Source organism: Artemia sp. Qi Xiang Cuo, chromosome 21, assembly GCF_049724085.1.
Source record: "Artemia sp. Qi Xiang Cuo chromosome 21, ASM4972408v1, whole genome shotgun sequence".
Classification (NCBI taxonomy): Eukaryota; Metazoa; Arthropoda; class Branchiopoda; order Anostraca; family Artemiidae; genus Artemia; species Artemia sp. Qi Xiang Cuo.
Genome location: NC_142814.1, coordinates 22,388,277 through 22,404,683, shown reverse-complemented (window position 1 = coordinate 22,404,683; position 16,407 = coordinate 22,388,277). Strand labels below are relative to the sequence as shown.

General features: G+C 35.2%; 1 protein-coding gene across 2 annotated transcripts in view; it reads left to right on the top strand.

Annotated features, from left to right (window-relative positions):
- Khc-73 (Kinesin heavy chain 73) overlaps nucleotides 1-16,407 on the top strand; it is a 300,519-nt gene that overhangs the window by 249,964 nt on the left and 34,148 nt on the right. For both annotated transcript variants that reach the window (XM_089106523.1, XM_089106524.1), the window contains exons 24-25: nucleotides 5,496-5,792; nucleotides 8,087-8,229. In XM_089106523.1, coding sequence (XP_088962649.1) covers nucleotides 5,496-5,792; nucleotides 8,087-8,229 — 440 coding nt within the window. The remainder of the gene's footprint in view (nucleotides 1-5,495; nucleotides 5,793-8,086; nucleotides 8,230-16,407) is intronic.

Below are 16,407 nucleotides of genomic sequence, written 5' to 3'. Positions count from 1 at the left end.
ATTATTGGTGATTATTTACTGTATGTTATAATCTTCATTTCAAAGAATTGGATCAAAACATTATGATCATTCTTATTATCATTTAATTTATTATCAATTATTAACAAAAAACTTAACATAAACACATTCCCTCCAAATGCCGCAGCATGATATGGAGGAGGTATAATCAAACAAATCCGCCAAAAAAATAACATTAATCTTCTTAACTCAACACTCAACTCCTTCCTTAACACACATCAATCAAAATAAATACTAAATCAAGTGATTTAATACCATTATCAATAAAATAACGGCATAAGGGTCTGTAATGTTGGCCTCTTGTCCTTGGCCTCTGTTGGCTTCTTGGCATATAAAGAAGTGATTTTGGTTTTATCTATAAATTTTATCATGAAACCAATAATAAATAATTAATAGTCAATGATAATAATTACCTTGTGGGAATAATTAGTGAATATCCAAAGCATCTGTGTTATATTTTATTATAGAATTATTTTTCTCAAAACCTATTTCCGTAGGTCAAAGTTTAGTTAAGTTTCCATGTTGAGTTTGCTGATAAGTTTAATTATGCCTTATCATGCAGTGTCTTTGTTAATCCCTTTCCTAAATCCCTATTATGCTCTGAGAAAGAATTGAGCCACCATTTAGTACCTTAAAGAATAGTTTTGAATATTTTATTCTATAAAAGTGTTTGAGCGAATTCCAGGTCGTCTGATGATTGTCAATAATAATAATGAATGGGCGCTGTGGCGTATTCGTAATTGATTTATATGTATAAGTGATCTTGGAGCGTAAAAATTAAAATTTATAAGAACTTTGGTCCGCGGCTGCAGATTTTGAAAAAAAAAAGAAATATATTAACAATAAAGTATAAAAAAAAATTCCAATCTTCCTCCTCGAAAAATCCCCAAAATTATAAGCTAGGCTGGGGAGTAGTGCATGATTTTCAGGGAAACTATTAGTAAAACTCAAATAACTCATACACACACACAAACATCTAAACTCAATCCAGAGACATTAACACAAGGAAAAACGTTACAAGGAATTCTTTAGAATTCTTTTTAAACATACCGAACAAGTGGCAGCTTTGTGCAGACTCTGTATGTTCCAGGACCTATTACAAGCTATCAGTCAGTTGAAGTCAGACCGCAATGAGTGCGGAGATCATAAGTCAACTGATCAAAAATAGAACAAAAGAATCGTAAAAAAGAAAATATAAAGAGAAGATCGAAAAGAATATATTATTACATAGGGCAGGAGGAAGGTGGCCATGTAACTCTAGAAGTGAAAAGAGCATACGACAGAAATTAAAGAGATTTCAAATCAACCAAGAGTCCTATCATAAGGCTTTGAAAGTGGCTTCAGGAACTAGGGAAAAGTTGACATTCAAATAACAGGACAATACGCAACATAAGACTTAATTAGGCTGTTGAAAAGGGTTCTAAGAACCGATCCTGGAAATATGCTTTCTAGCTTTCTAAGGATTCCTAGGCTCTTACAGAATTTTATCCTCATTACGTCAATATGATACTTAAATGAAAGATTATCATGAAGCAAGATGCCTAGGAATCGAAAATAACGGTCCCTAGCTCTACTTAAAGAGTATATTGATTGTTTTATTTAAGTCATCCCAAATCTTTGAGACTCTTGAGAAAATTAGAAAGATTGACATTCGAACATTAAAAGCAAGGTAATTTACATCAAACCACTGGATAACTCTTTCAAAAAGGGCTGTCATCTTCGAACAAAGATCAGACTCGCTTCTAGCGGCTCTGTCAGCAGTAACTTGAGCGCATTCTCTTTTTATAGACAGGAGACTTTTTAAAGATGGGTCACCATGTAGCATGAAATGTATAAACATATAATAATGGCATGTAATATAAATATGAAATTCTCCGTGTTTATAAAACACATGTGATTGTGGAAAAGGTCGTATCGGTGGAACCTGTCAAAACAAGAAATATCTACAACAGCACAGGGAGAGCGCAACAATACCCCTACGCGTCGATTTAAAACTTCCATTTTTTTCTTTTTTTGTTTTGATGAATCACTTTACTTTGTAATGACCTGGGAGTTTTGCAAGTTGTCTGCGTTGCATTGGAGATCTGTTGGGACAATATCAGGCTAGTCATTAAAATGGCTAGCGTTTTAAATTTAAGTTGTACTTTTTGTCTGCGTTGCATTGGAGATCTGTTGGGACAATATCAGACTAGTCATTAAAATGGCTAGCTTTTTAAAATTAATTTGCACTTTTTTTCAGCGTTGCATTGGAGATATGTTGTGACAATATCAGACTAGTCATTAAAATGGCTAGCGTTTTAAAATTAATTTGCACTTTTTGTCAGCGTTGAATTGGAGATCTGTTGGGACAATATCAGACTAGTCATTAAAATGGCTAGCGTTTTAAATTTAAGTTGCACTTTTTGTCAGCGTTGCATTGGAGATATGTTGGGACAATATCAGGCTCGTCATTAAAATGGCTAGCGATTTAAATTTAAGTTGCAATTTTTTTATGCGTGGCATTGGAGATCTGTGGGGACAAGATAAGGCTTGTCAATAAATTGGCTTGATTTTTAAAATTAATTGGCAGTTTTGTATGCGTTGCATTGGAGTTATGTTTGGAAAATATCAGGCTAGTAATTAAAATGGCGAGCGTTTTAAAATTAAGTTGCACTTTTTTTCTGCGTTGCTTTGGAGTTATGTTGGGACAATATCAGACTAGTCATTAAAATGGCTAGCTTTTTAAAATTAAGTTGCACTTTTGTCTTCGTTTCCTTGGAGATCTTTTGGGGCAATATCATTCTGGTAAATAAAATGGCTAGCGGTTTAAAATTAAGTTGTTCTTTTTTTCTGCGTTGCTTTTGAGATCTGTTTTGACAATATCAGACTTTTCAATAAAATGTCGTTTTTTTTAAAGTTAAGGTGCCCTTTTTTTCTGCGGTGAATTGTAGATCTGTTCGTAGGCTATCAGGCTGGTCATTAAATTGTATAGCGTTATAAATAAAATTTGAACTTTTTTTCTGATTAGCAGGGGCGTTCTGTTTGCACAATATCAGTCTAGTCATTAAAATGGCTAGCGTTTTAAAATTAATTTGCACTTTTTGTCTGCGTTGCATTGGAGATTTGTTGGCACAATATCAGGCTAGTCATTAAAATGGCTAGCGTTTTAAAAGTAAGTTGCACTTTTTTTCATCGTTGCAGTTGAGTTCTGTTGGGACAATATCAGTCTAGTAATTAAAATGGCTAGCGATTTAAAATTAAGTTGCACTTTTTTTCAGCGTTGCATTGGAGATCTGTTGCGACAATATCAGGCTAGTCATTAAAATGGCTAGCGTTTTAAACTTAATTTGCACTTTTTGTCTGCGTTGCATTGGAGATATGTTTGGACTATATCATGCTAGTAATTAAAATGTCTAGAGTTTTAAAATTAAGTTGCACTTTTTGTCTGCGTTGCATTGGAGATCTGTTGGCACGATATCAGGCTAGTCATTAAAATTGCTAGCGTTTTAAAATTAAGTTGAACTTTGTTTCTGCGTAGCATTGGAGATCTGTTGGGACAATATCAGTCTAGTCATTAAAATGCATAGCGATTTAAAATTAAGTTGCAATTTTTGTATGCGTTGCATTGGAGATATGTTGGGACAATATCAGACTAGTCATTAAAAGGGCTTGCGTTTTAAAATTAAGTTGCACTGTTGTCTGCGTTGCATTGGAGTTATGTTGGGACAATATCAGTCTGGTCATTAAAATGGCGAGCGTTTTAAAATTAAGGTGCACTTTTTGTCTGCGTTGCATTGGAGATCTGTTGGCACAATATCAGGCTTGTAAATATATGTTCGATATTTTTACAATTATTGTGATCTTTTGTCAGCTTAGATATGGAGTTCTGGTTGCACGATGTCTGTCTATTAATTATGATTTATATCGTGGTTAAATTAATTTGCACTTTTGTCATCGTAGCACAGGAGTTATGTTGGCACAATATCAGGCTGGTCAATAAAATGTATATCGTTATAAAATTAAGTTGAACCTTTTCTCTGCGTTGCATTGGAGATATGTTGGGAAAAGGTCAGTCTTGTCAATAATATGGCTATGGTTTTTAACTTTAGTTGCAGTTTTTGTCAGCGTTGCATTGGCGATCTGTTGGGACAATATCAGGCTTGTCATTAAAATGGCTAGCTTTTTAAAATTTAGGGGATCTTTTGTCTGCTTATCATTGGAGATCTTTTTTCACATTGTCAGTCTAGTCAATTAATGGGAGTGAGATATACACTAATTGATAACTTTTGTCATCGTAGCATTTGGGTTCTTTTTGCAAGCGATCTTAATGTACATTGACTGTTATAGCGATTTATATTTTATTTTCTCTTTTGTCAGCTTAGCATTGGAGTTCTGTAGTCAAGCTATCAGACTGGTCATTAAAATTGATCGCGTAGTATAGTTAAATTGCACTTTTTTTCTGCAGTCTAGCCGAACTTATGTGATGTGATGATTGTAAAGCTTTTATGCTTCGGGTTTTCATTCATTTTGTTTCAAGAAGTGTGAGTGTCAGTCATTTGTTCAGAGAAGTGTGAGCTATTTTATGGTTTTGTTTTGTATCACTTTGATTTCGCTTAGGACGTCTATTAGTCATAAAGCCAAAAAGTTTATTTTCACTTTCTTCAAAAAGTTCTCATTTCTTAAAGTTATATCGTTTTGTATTCTGAATATTACATAAATTTGATTTCTTTTTGTAATAGATTCGTAGCTTTCAGTACATGTTTAAGCAAGAGATGATGGGCATATCCCTTTTCAGGTTCAAATGATGCTTAAGATTTTATAGTTTATCCGAACGTATCGTAAAAGATCGCAGCTAAATCAAACTTTGACCTGCTTTTCTACCATATTAGCTCTGAGTTGCAGTTTATGATGGTTTGTTGATCAGGTTTGCAACTGGTGAAAAAAGCTGTGTAAATTTTTGAAAATTGCTTAAGAAAAACTGACTAAAAAAATGAACCTATGAAACTCACATCTTCTTTTGGCTTTTAAGTGTCCATCTTGAATCTTAAATTAATCTTTTTGATTTCAAAATACTGACAACAAAAACTTTGTTATCCCATCTAAAGATCAGTTTAGATAGTCCGAAATGGAGGCAAGGTACGCTCATCAGAAAAACTGTAGCTTTGTTAACTATTCAGGGATAAGCGTTAGGCCAGGACTAACTTTAGAACTAAGAAAGCGCTTTATATAATGGAACATGCATGGTATATGCATTCGGCTAAACAACATAAAAATATCAGGGAAAGCTAACCAAACTAACAGATACAGTGTCATTTTCCTTGATCTCATATGTGTCAGTAAAAGCACAGTTTCTGAGGCGTACCTTCTTGATTTGTTTATTTATTTACTTCATTGATTATTTGATTTATTTATATTTTCATATAATGATTTATTTATTTCATTTTATTTATTTACTTTCATTTTATTTATTTACTTTCATTTTATTTATTTATTTCTAGCCAACGAGAGAGTCTATTTGATAGTAAAAGCAACAGTAAGGCTGTCAAGCCCCGCTCCAGTAGACTTAATTCTTCGCAAGAGACTTTGTATCAATATGTACAAAAAACAGTCACTTACTGAGAAGCTGTTTAAAAGGATTGTTCGTGCTGATGAACTGCACCAATGTGGTGTTATGTATGAGATTGTTTCCAATGTGCCAAAGGCCAGTGAAGAGTTGGAAGACAGAGAGTCGTTGGCACAATTGGCAGCATCGGAAGATGCGGGAATGCCAACAGAGGATGGGGAAAGCTACATTGGTAAGATCCTTTTTCTTCTCATATCTGAACTAATAATCCTTGCTGTCTAGACTTGGGTTGGTGTGAATTTTACAGTCAATGGTCTTTTGAATAGTGGTTGAATCTTCTTTTCTTGAAATATCTCAAATATAGAGACCGTTGCCGTTTGAAGCTAGCATGGGAACCTTGATCACTGTAGTTCAAGCTACTGGCACCAAAAAGACCAATCTCTCGTACCATAGGTTGATTTTGCTACTGGAAACCTTTCAGATCCTTGCTTAGCCCCCCCTTCAAGAGAAGTTAAGAAATTCAACTCTTTATAGTAGTACCAGATGTATTGAGAGAGAGATTAGTTGGATTATAAGATTAACAAATAAAAAACAAGGCTAGATAACGGTGTAGTTTTAAGGTTCTTTTCCTTTTGTAACAGTATTTTTTTTTTTATTCCTCGACGTGACTTCTGTTAAAGATGCACATCAGTCCCCTTACCCCATATGCACTTAACATCTGACCATAATCCTTATCGAAATTCCTTGATAATATTCGTAATTGTATCTCTTTATTTCTAACTCAGGAATGTGATTATTTCTGAAGAAATTTCTGGCCAGGTTGCTAACAAATTATCTTGAAGAATTGCAAGCTCTAAGAGAAAAGTAAATATTAATATATGGACGAACGATCAGAGGGGGGGGGGGTCTGGAGGTTCAAGAGCGTATAGTTTGACATTATTAAATATATGTTTTACTGTTCTGTCATTTCTTAACAATCTTTTGAAACTATTTTGAGCCTTGGTAGTCTGAATGTTTGCACTGTATTTCCCCCCTACCTTCCCTGGATAATAAATTGTTTGTTCTATTGTGTAAAAATTGAAAGTAAAAACTTTAAGACCACAAAAACCAACGACAAAAATTATTCCATGTATGATGGGGTTGCCTCCTCCTCAATACTTCGGTCTTTACGCTAAAGTTTGACTTTTTGTCCCAATACTTTAAGAACTACTCCTGAAACACAAGGGCAGTTTAATTGGAATTGAAGTTTTTTTTTCAAGTTTTAAAAACCTTTAGCGTAAAGAGCGAGGTATTAAGAAGGGGCCACCCCTCTCCTACACGGAATGATTTCTGTTCATTTTTAGTTTTAATGTTGCTCCTTACTTTCAGTTGAATAAACGTTTTTTTATATTTAATATAGCTTAAAGAACAGATACAGTGATGGGGTGGTGGAAGTAGGTACTGTGCATTTTTTTGGTTTATTGGTTGCCTCAATCAATCATCTCTTTAGTACTAAGTATATGTTATACATAAAAATACATAAACATTAGACCCCAGAATCCAAGCTTGTACTGAAAAAAAAAGTGAAAAAGAAAAAGAGTACAAACAAGGAAACAATAACTAACAACAGTACAGAAAACTAGATAAATACAGAGTGGCATCAACAATAGGACATCATTAGGACGTGGAGGGGGACAATCCTTGCGACAAATTTATTAATTGTAGAAAAAAAAATGATCTTCAATTTTATATGAATCTTCGTTTTGAGCCGTTTTATGTTTTTGACATAAAATGGTTTTTCCTTCTGCTCAATTTGCTGGCTTATTATTTCATTATTTTTTTAGTTTTTTTTTGTTTGTGTGTGTTCTTTATTAAAAATTGTGACTTAAAAATGAATTTTGTCCGTCTTGGCCTATGATTGTCATTTGCTATCAAACAAATATTTTAACTATCTTCTCTATTGAGCTGGAGAGATATGGTAAAAGCTAATTCAGTTGGAATAGCGTTCCAAACCCATGTCTATATTTATTATTTATAAACAATGACTTTTTTGGATTTGTCATTATCTCAAAGTCAAATGAATCCCAATCTAAAAAGAGAGAGAAAAAAAAGAAAAGCATAGAGAAAAATATTAATGAACCAGTTTAGTTTCCTTCGCTTTTTCTATTGGTCTCTCTTTCCCCTTCCGTTTTTTTTAGTTTTTCTTCGGTTTGAAAATTTCAAGCTTTTCCTTTTGAAAATATTAGGGGTATTGAGACTCACCGGGGGTATTTTACTATTCGTTGAATGTTGCACATTAGGCCTTTAGTATTAAATTCATTTGAAATCTGTTGAACGTAGAAAGGGGATGTTGAAATTATCTATTTATTGGTTGTACTGTTGCTGTTGTATTTTTTCAAACTTGTTTGACAGCTCAGTCAGTGATTAAATTATTTCGGCAATTTTGCACTAAAAATAAATACGAATTTAATGCTTGTATTCTCTTTTTACTTCAAAAGTATGTATTGTTGTTCAATTACATACCCTATTACCTATTTATTTTATTAGAGAAATATACGCGGGGTGTCAGTGCTGTTGAAAGTTTACTTGCGTTGGATCGTTTGAGGCAGAGTGTTGCAACCAAAGAACTTCTTCAGGCTTCTGGAAAAGGCTTCATTAGGAAAACAGCCAGTGTTCCGAATATATCTCACGTAAGCCTTTTTATCTATTTATCTAAATTATCTATTTATCCAATTTATCTATTTATCTGATTTATCTATTTATGCTAACACTGCTACTACAATATAGCTGCAGTGTTAATCCCACAAAGGATGATTTGCTAATAAGTGTGCCAAAAATTCTGGGACTGAAGTGTCAAAAAGACCAAGAAAGGGACGCTCTTGGTTTCCCTTCTGAGAACTGGTGGCTGGCTCGAGCTGGAAATCAAGACCTCTAGTTCGAGTTACTTGCTTTCTTTTTTTAGCAGTCTAGTCACGCGTTTTAAATTTTTTGGACATCATTGCCGTTTTAAAAAAAAACACTGAGAAAATGAGCACTATAAGAACGTGAAAATCCATAAATAAAAAGAGAATAATGAACCAGAAAAGCGCAAGCACAGTTTTAAGCTATAAAAAATGAAAGAATTAAAAGTAACGTGGGTTTTACTTAAAAAAGGAAAAAAATTCTTTTCAAAAACTGGTCTTTCTCAATCGTAAAGTGTCACAATTTCACCCTATGCAAAAAAGTATAAAACACTAAAAGTATCTTTTTGGTAACCCTGGCGCTAATGAACACTTTATTTGTATCAGCCTCTTTGAAACTTTTGCTTTAGTCACCCTCCGCATAGCATCCAAAAACTCTAGATTCTCTCCTAATCTCATTAAAGTCTGTTTTTGGGCATCATTATTTTCTCTTTGCCTCTTGCTGTTTATTTAGCACACTGTATATAAATAATATACAGTATGATCCTGGCTCAGTGATGTTTGGCCACTACAAGCTTGGCGCGAATAAAAGCTCAGCCTATATATTCGTACGTCCTCTCATTTGATCTGCCATCAGCGGTCCAGTGTTTATTACTCTGGAGCACGTGTTGTATGAATTTTTTAACTCAGTCTAAAAAGATTGTATTTTTTATTTTCAAAACAGGAAAAATAAATAAAAAATTCATTAAGAAAATAGAAAAAATTTCTTTGCCCCCTCCCCCTACATTTTTGTAAATCGGTGCCACTGGTTGCCAACGGGAAATGTTTATAATGATAGTTTCTGTTATAGTTTTCATGAAGAAAAATATTAGCCCCTAGTTTCTTGTTTTTTTTTTTTTTACTTGTTACAAAAAAACTTTTCAGAACACATAAACTCGATAAATGCAAGTTAGAGCCTATATTTTTCTTTTACATATTTTTATGTATTTCCAGTACATCTATAATAAAAATTTATAAAAAATTTCGTTGAGGCATCCAAACTTAATTTATTCAGTGTTCTTAAATAACATATAACTGTCTGTAAAAAACAAAAAGAAAAATAAAATAAAACCAAAAAGTCTTCTCTATAACTTTGTTCATACTTCCCTATAATAATTTGATGTTTAAAAAGTCATACAGAAGACTACCTTTTTCCATGTTTAAAGGAAACATAATATTTTTAATTTATTTCATTTTTATGTTCCTGGCCTCCCCCAGGCCATTCAGCGTGTCCCCAGGTGGCGATAGGGGAACGCTCTACAGATATGTAGGGTACCTCCATAGAAGGCACGGACCTTGTCCCTGGGGGTCCATAATAGAAACTGGGGCACCCTCGCCCGGTGTCATAAATACAGGTGGAGGAGGAAGAAGGCCCCTCAAATGTACACTCAAAAGGGCCCACTGGTTTCTCCACAAATCCCATGAGTTGCAAACCTTCTCCCAATGGGTTAAATTGGTGATGCAGAACACCATTGCGGGAGGATCAACTGCGGCAGGACGTAAGATCCAGATCTATGGACAACGGCCTCTGCAAAGGGCTGCCTCGACCCTTTCGGGGTACCTGCCAGACTGGGGACCTTGCGGTCAACTCTATTCCCACTTGAGGAGTGGCGCCCCTCGAGGAAATTATAGCCTAGTAAACGACACAGGATTCGCACGGGATTCTGACAAATGGACAATTTTTCTAGGCTTGGTATGTTTTGATGGGCGTCTTTGGGCTGAAAAACCTCTTCCTAGCTAATGTATCTATTATGGATTGCCTCCCCGTAGTAGCATAATATTTGTAGGCATGAATATATAATGAGGCGGAGGTAATAGGGTTGAAATTGTTTGTGCAGGATTTCGAATCTTGTTGATAGAAGAGCTTTACCAAGTGGTGAATGTCATGTTATGACAAAGATGGGCGCTGAAATGCAAAATATCCCTAGTCCCGGAGGCTCAAGGGAATTCTTTCTGCATAGTTCTAAGCCGGCATAAGTACTTTGGCGAAGACAAGAAAACACGTGTGATCTTTGGCCTAATCTTGCATGTAGAGTCATGACTTTCCCTAATATAGAAATGATTTTAACATTGTGGAGAACATGAACCTTTGAAATTGGAATGTTACGATGCTAAAAAATTACTATTGTATCAACATTCTAACTTACGAAACCATATGATTCGAGCTGGAATTATTAGGAGTTTCAGAAACTCATATCCCAGGGGTAGGAGGGATGAAATTAGGTGATATAGAATTTGTTTAATCAGGCAGGAAGGATGGGGTACATAGACAGGGAGTAGGGCTCACGATGGATAAGGAAGCTGCTAAGTCTTATTTATGCTGGGAAGGCATTAAAAATCGAATATTAATCGCTCATTTCATGTCTAGAAAGCTCAGGGTATCAGTTATAATAGTATATGCCCCTGTAGAACCGACTGACGGAGATACTAGTGACTCAGATGGATTTTACTTACAGTTACACGAGCAAATAGACAGGGTCCCAGGTAGAAATATGATGTTATTACTGGGAGATTTTAAAGAAAACAGTAATGGATACAGACTTTTGCAATTTTGTGGGTATAACAATCTAGTTATAACCAATACGGCGTTCGGTTATAAAATGGCTCATAAGTTAACATGGTATTCACGTGATGGTAAGACAGCAAACCTTATTGATTATGTTATAGTAAACCGAAGACGGCAGGATAAATACAAGATACTAAGGCACATAGAAGTACCGCTATCGATTTTGCGAGCAAAGATCACCATCTAGTAGTGTCAAGGGTGGATTTAAAGCTGAAAAATTGGAACTCTAAGTACCTCCAGGATCCTTATGGTGTTGGTAGACTCCAGGATAGGAATTTGAGAGAAAATTTCCTAGATCTGTTGAATACTAAACTTAAGTGTTTAAAATTTGATAATGTGGAAGATGGTTGGAATAATTTTAGAAAAATTATTTGTGAAGTTTCTGAATGTGTATTGGTGAAGAAATCTATAGCCTCATATAATAATATTAGCTGAAAAGCTTTATGTTTATTAGAAAATAGTAATAGCCTGTACAAGAACAATCTGAGGTATAGATTATATGAAAAAGAAACGAATATAAAGAAAGTGGAGAAAGCCTTGAAATATAAACTAAGAAGGTGTGAAGTGGAGGCCATGGATAAAATTGCCCAGGATCTGGAATATGCAGCTACACGGCATAATAGTAAAATTTTGAATGAACATGTCAAAAAATTGAGATAGATTAGTCAACCCTGAACTGGTCTAGTTAAAGATAGGAATGGGGCCATAATTAGTAGTAAGAAAACGATCAAAGTGGGATGGACCGAATATTTTGAGAATCCACTAAACCGAGACAGAGTTACAGGAAAATATATAGAGGAAAATGAAAAAGTTTGTGATACCTTGGATGTTAAGGAAGATTTGTTTTGTGAGGAGGAATTAGCAACAGTACTAAGAGGATTAAGGAATAATAAGGCTCCAGGTGCTGATAGGGTGGTAAATGAGTTTCTTAAATATGGTGGCTCTGAGGTTAGAAATAAGTTACTGAAGATTATGAATATGATTTTTGAAAAAGGGGAATTACCTAACAATTTTAGGAAAACCTTAATTAAGCCACTTTATCAGAAAGGTGATAAAAGTGAGTGTGGTAATTACTGTGGCATTAGTCTGGTCTTTGTAGGTAGTAAATTACTTAGTAATATGATACTTTTTAGACTGAGATATGCTGTAGACAAAGTTTTAAGAGAAGAGCAGTGCGGTTTTAGCAAAGGTAGAGGATGTGTCGACCAAATTTTCATTCTTGGGCTATTAATTGAGAAGTGCCTGAGTATTCAAACACCTTTGGTCCTCTGTTTTACAGATTATGAGCAAGCGTTCGATTCTGTTGACAGAAGAGCGTTAGTAAAGGTTTTATCCTTGTATGGTATACCAGACAAATACATTAAAATGACTAGTGCTATGTACGAGAATAACACTGCTGCGGTTAAGATAGGAAATGAGGCTAGCAGCTGGTTTTGTATTAAATCAGGAGTTAAGCAGGGTTGTGTTCTATCTCCCTTTATATGGATTATTTTGATGGACTTTTATTAAGGAGCACAGGAAAAGCTATGGGAGGCCACGGAATCAAATCGGGAGGAAAAAGTCTCCTGGACTTGGATTATGCTGATGATTTAAGCATCCTAGATGAAAGTATGAGCAAAATGAATGAAGTTTTAGAGGTTTTGTGAGTTCAGTGTGCTAGAATTGGTTTGAAAATTAATATTAGGAAGACTAAGACTAGGAATAAGTGAAGATGAAAAGGTGACGTTGGGTAATGAAAAGATTGATCAGGTGGGCAGCTTCACTTACCTTGGTAGTATTATTAGTAAAGATGGTGGGAGCAGTGAAGATGTTAAATATAGAATAGCCAAGGCTCAGGGTGTTTTTTCACAGTTGAAAAAAGTCTGGAAGAATAGGAAGATAAGTCTGCAAACCAAGATTATAATATTAGAAGCTACAGTGATGACAGTGGTCAAATATGGCTCTGAAGCATGGACGCTCTGAAAAGCGGATGAAGATTTGCTAGATGTTTTCCAGAGTAATTGCTTAAGGATTGTTCTTGGTACCTGGCTGACTGACCATATTTCAAACAATAGGCTTTACGAAAAATGTATTTCAATTCCGCTCTCTAGGGTTATAATGAAAGAAAGGTTGAGGTGGCTAGGGCACGTTGTGCGGATGAAGCGACATTAAAAATCTAATGTCGCTTATGTTTATAAGTTCTCCGGAGCACTTGCATCTCGGTTGGGCTTTGTGTAATGGTTGAGATAGGGACTAATCCTACTCTGTATTATTTATATACAGTGATTTAGTATTATCAATCTCAGGCTATGGTTTTTCGCATCGTTTCAGTACGCCCAAATCATTTGAGCCTAATTTCATAATAAATGTGGGCAGTGAGTGGAGATGTGGCTGTCTTGGTTTCTAAAAAGTGGTGTCGCTTGGCACCTTACAACAAAACATATCCAACTGTTTTCTTTTTCGAAGATGCTTCCAGTAAATTTGTATTTTTAATAAAATTTGTCTATATTCTACAAGCCTGGATACTTTTCAGAAAAAAAAACATATATACCATGCACAAACTAAGGGTAAATTTCCCATAAAATCAGGCCGACTCCCCCTTTCCTGGACAATGGGTATCAATACGTTCAACTGCATAAAAGTCATGATTTTTGGTAAAGATATCTTTGACCTGTCAGTTTTAAGCTCGTTTCCTGGCAAGAACAACAACTAGTAACATCCAGCAACAGTAAATAATATCCAGTAAGTAACTAGTAACATCCATCCAGTAACAACCCAGCAAAATCATAAAGGTTATTTTAAAGAGGTCATATGAACAAAAAATAGTATTGTTTTAGTATTTAGAATCTTCTTCTTTGTGTGTGTGTTCTTTCTTCAATTAAGGTTACTGCTCTCCTATGTAGAATTGAAGTCAGGGCTCTCAAGGTAAAACTTTTTAACGAACAAAAGTTTACGGGGCCTTGTATAAGGTTTGTTACCTTTTTTTCTGCTAATATTCATGGACCCACATCAGTGTCGGTTTAAGGCCAATGTAGCTATTTCATTGGGAGTTTTGGGACAGCCTTTCAGATGACAACGTCACAGTCCAAAAACTTGAATAGTATCACCCGGCAATAGTAAACACCCGGTATCATAATAAAAATTCGACGTCTTCAGAGGTAATAATACAGGGGATTGACACTTGTCAAATCAGCAGGCAAAGGACAAGCTTCGAGGAGATATAAAATCTTGTCTTGAAAAAGATATCTTGTCTTGAAAAGGCCGAAAGTTTTCGATAATTTGAAAAGGAAAAAAGAGTAACTAATAAAATGGTTCTAGGCGTTTACCCCCCCCTCCTCCGGGGAAAATGCACCTGAAAGACACCCCCCCCCCGCGGAAAATTAGGCTTTCCAAATTTAAGAATTTTATTTGGGTTTTGTTTTTTTAATTTCCGTAGGGGGAAGGAATTTTGACACTTCCGTATTATGTGCCATTCACTCAGGTTTACGCTGTGTAAAACTAGAGAACAAACCCGTTTCTTCGTTAGTTTCTTTCAGCTTAGCGCGAGACAAGACAAAGACAAGTGGCAGATTGTAAGGAAAATATATAATTTGGGGGTACTTGTGTAGAATCTGGTTAGACACGAAAAAAAGACCGCATCGAAATCTCAAAGCCGCTATTGATAAACAGGTTTCCACTGCATAGTGAGATATTGCTCACTCCGTTTCAAAGATTTAAACTTTAGTTCTTTGGGGTTTTGGGGTTTTAAAAGGTAGCTATGTGAGGTTAGATTAGGTTACGTATTGCTACTTTTCAATTAGCTGGTACCCATGCGATAATGCGAAGACTAGATAAAAACCTTTTGTCTGCAATGATAAGTGATTGAACGAACATGGATGCTAAAATTAAATTTGGGTATTTTCAAAAGACAGAAAATTTTTGGGTGTTCTGCAAACGACAGACACCACGACATTATAGAGCTCTGGACACATAATTGTAATTTATAAATCTTATAATTTTGTTCCTAAACCTTTATATTTTTATCCTATTTTGTTTATTTTAGTACCCCTGTATTAGTACCGGGTATCTGTCTCGCGTGGTGCAGACTAACAGGTTTTTATCCTATCTGATCTTCGCATTATCGCGTGGGTACCAGCTAATTGAAAAGTACCTACGTATTTAATATATGCTATCCTTTACCCCCTCCCCCCTCCCTCTAATGTGCAAATATAGGGCCCAAATTTGTTTCTGAACTATTATATTTTCATCCTATTTTGTTTTATTTCATTAGCATTAACGAAAATTCACTTGTCGCGTATGTACTCAGATTCTATACAATTATCATTTGCGACATATATTTGCACATAAGGGGGGGGGGTAAAGTATTTGGCAAGTTTTAAAACAGAAAAAAATTATTATTTAAAAATATGCATAATAAGTGTACCTAACACATTTTCCATGCAGATCCACTATACTTTACCCCCTCCCCTGAGGCGGCGGTGTGGATGAGGAAGGGCAGTCCTCATCCTATACGGAATAAATTATGCTTATTTTGGGGTTTAATGTTACTCTTTACATTCATAATAAAAGCATAGACCAGAAACATTCCCAGAAATCATAAAGGAGTATATATAAATTTCACATTTTTTAAAGTTCCTTTTGTACCCCCTCTCCCTAAAAAAATACATCCTCCCCCCCAAAATAAATCCTGGTTATGGCTTTGGGGATTATACATCAATTTCTACCTCCACCTCTCCTCATTTTCCTGTTAGAACTAATTCTGTATTTATCTGATGGCTCAATGAGAGCTGGGATTTTTTGGCATCAAAGTGCACCCTTTGAGGTATCTCTCTCCCTCCCTAACTACAAAAATCATAGAGCCCAATTATGGAAATTCAAGTGCCTTTTTAAGTTTTGTAATTTGTCCATTGCTTACAGATAGTATTTGTTATTGAGAACACTACAAACATTATTCGCGGGGGAGTTCTCTGCCGGGGGGGGATTTTTCGGGAATAGTTTTTTGTCAGCGGGGATATAGTTTCCATGGGGGGGGGGGGCATGGGTTATTTTTTTGGAGGGTAAATGTCTAGAACCATCTTTGCCATGGAGCAGCGATACATTTTCAATGAATAGTAAACAAAGCCGTGAGAGATCTGATATTTCTATCAAAAATATATCGATAACGGTTCTATCCTAAGACCGAGGATTTGAATGAAGGGGTCTGGGTACTTTTGATCGTGACCAACATTGCGTATTAGAAATTGAGTCTATTACAAGAGTATAATACTAGTGGTAATAATTATGTTTTTAATCCAACAAAAAGCCGATAGGCTCAAAGATAGAGTACACAAAAAAAGACATAAAACTTCTTCAAAATGAATTCTATTGTTTAAAAATAAGGACAT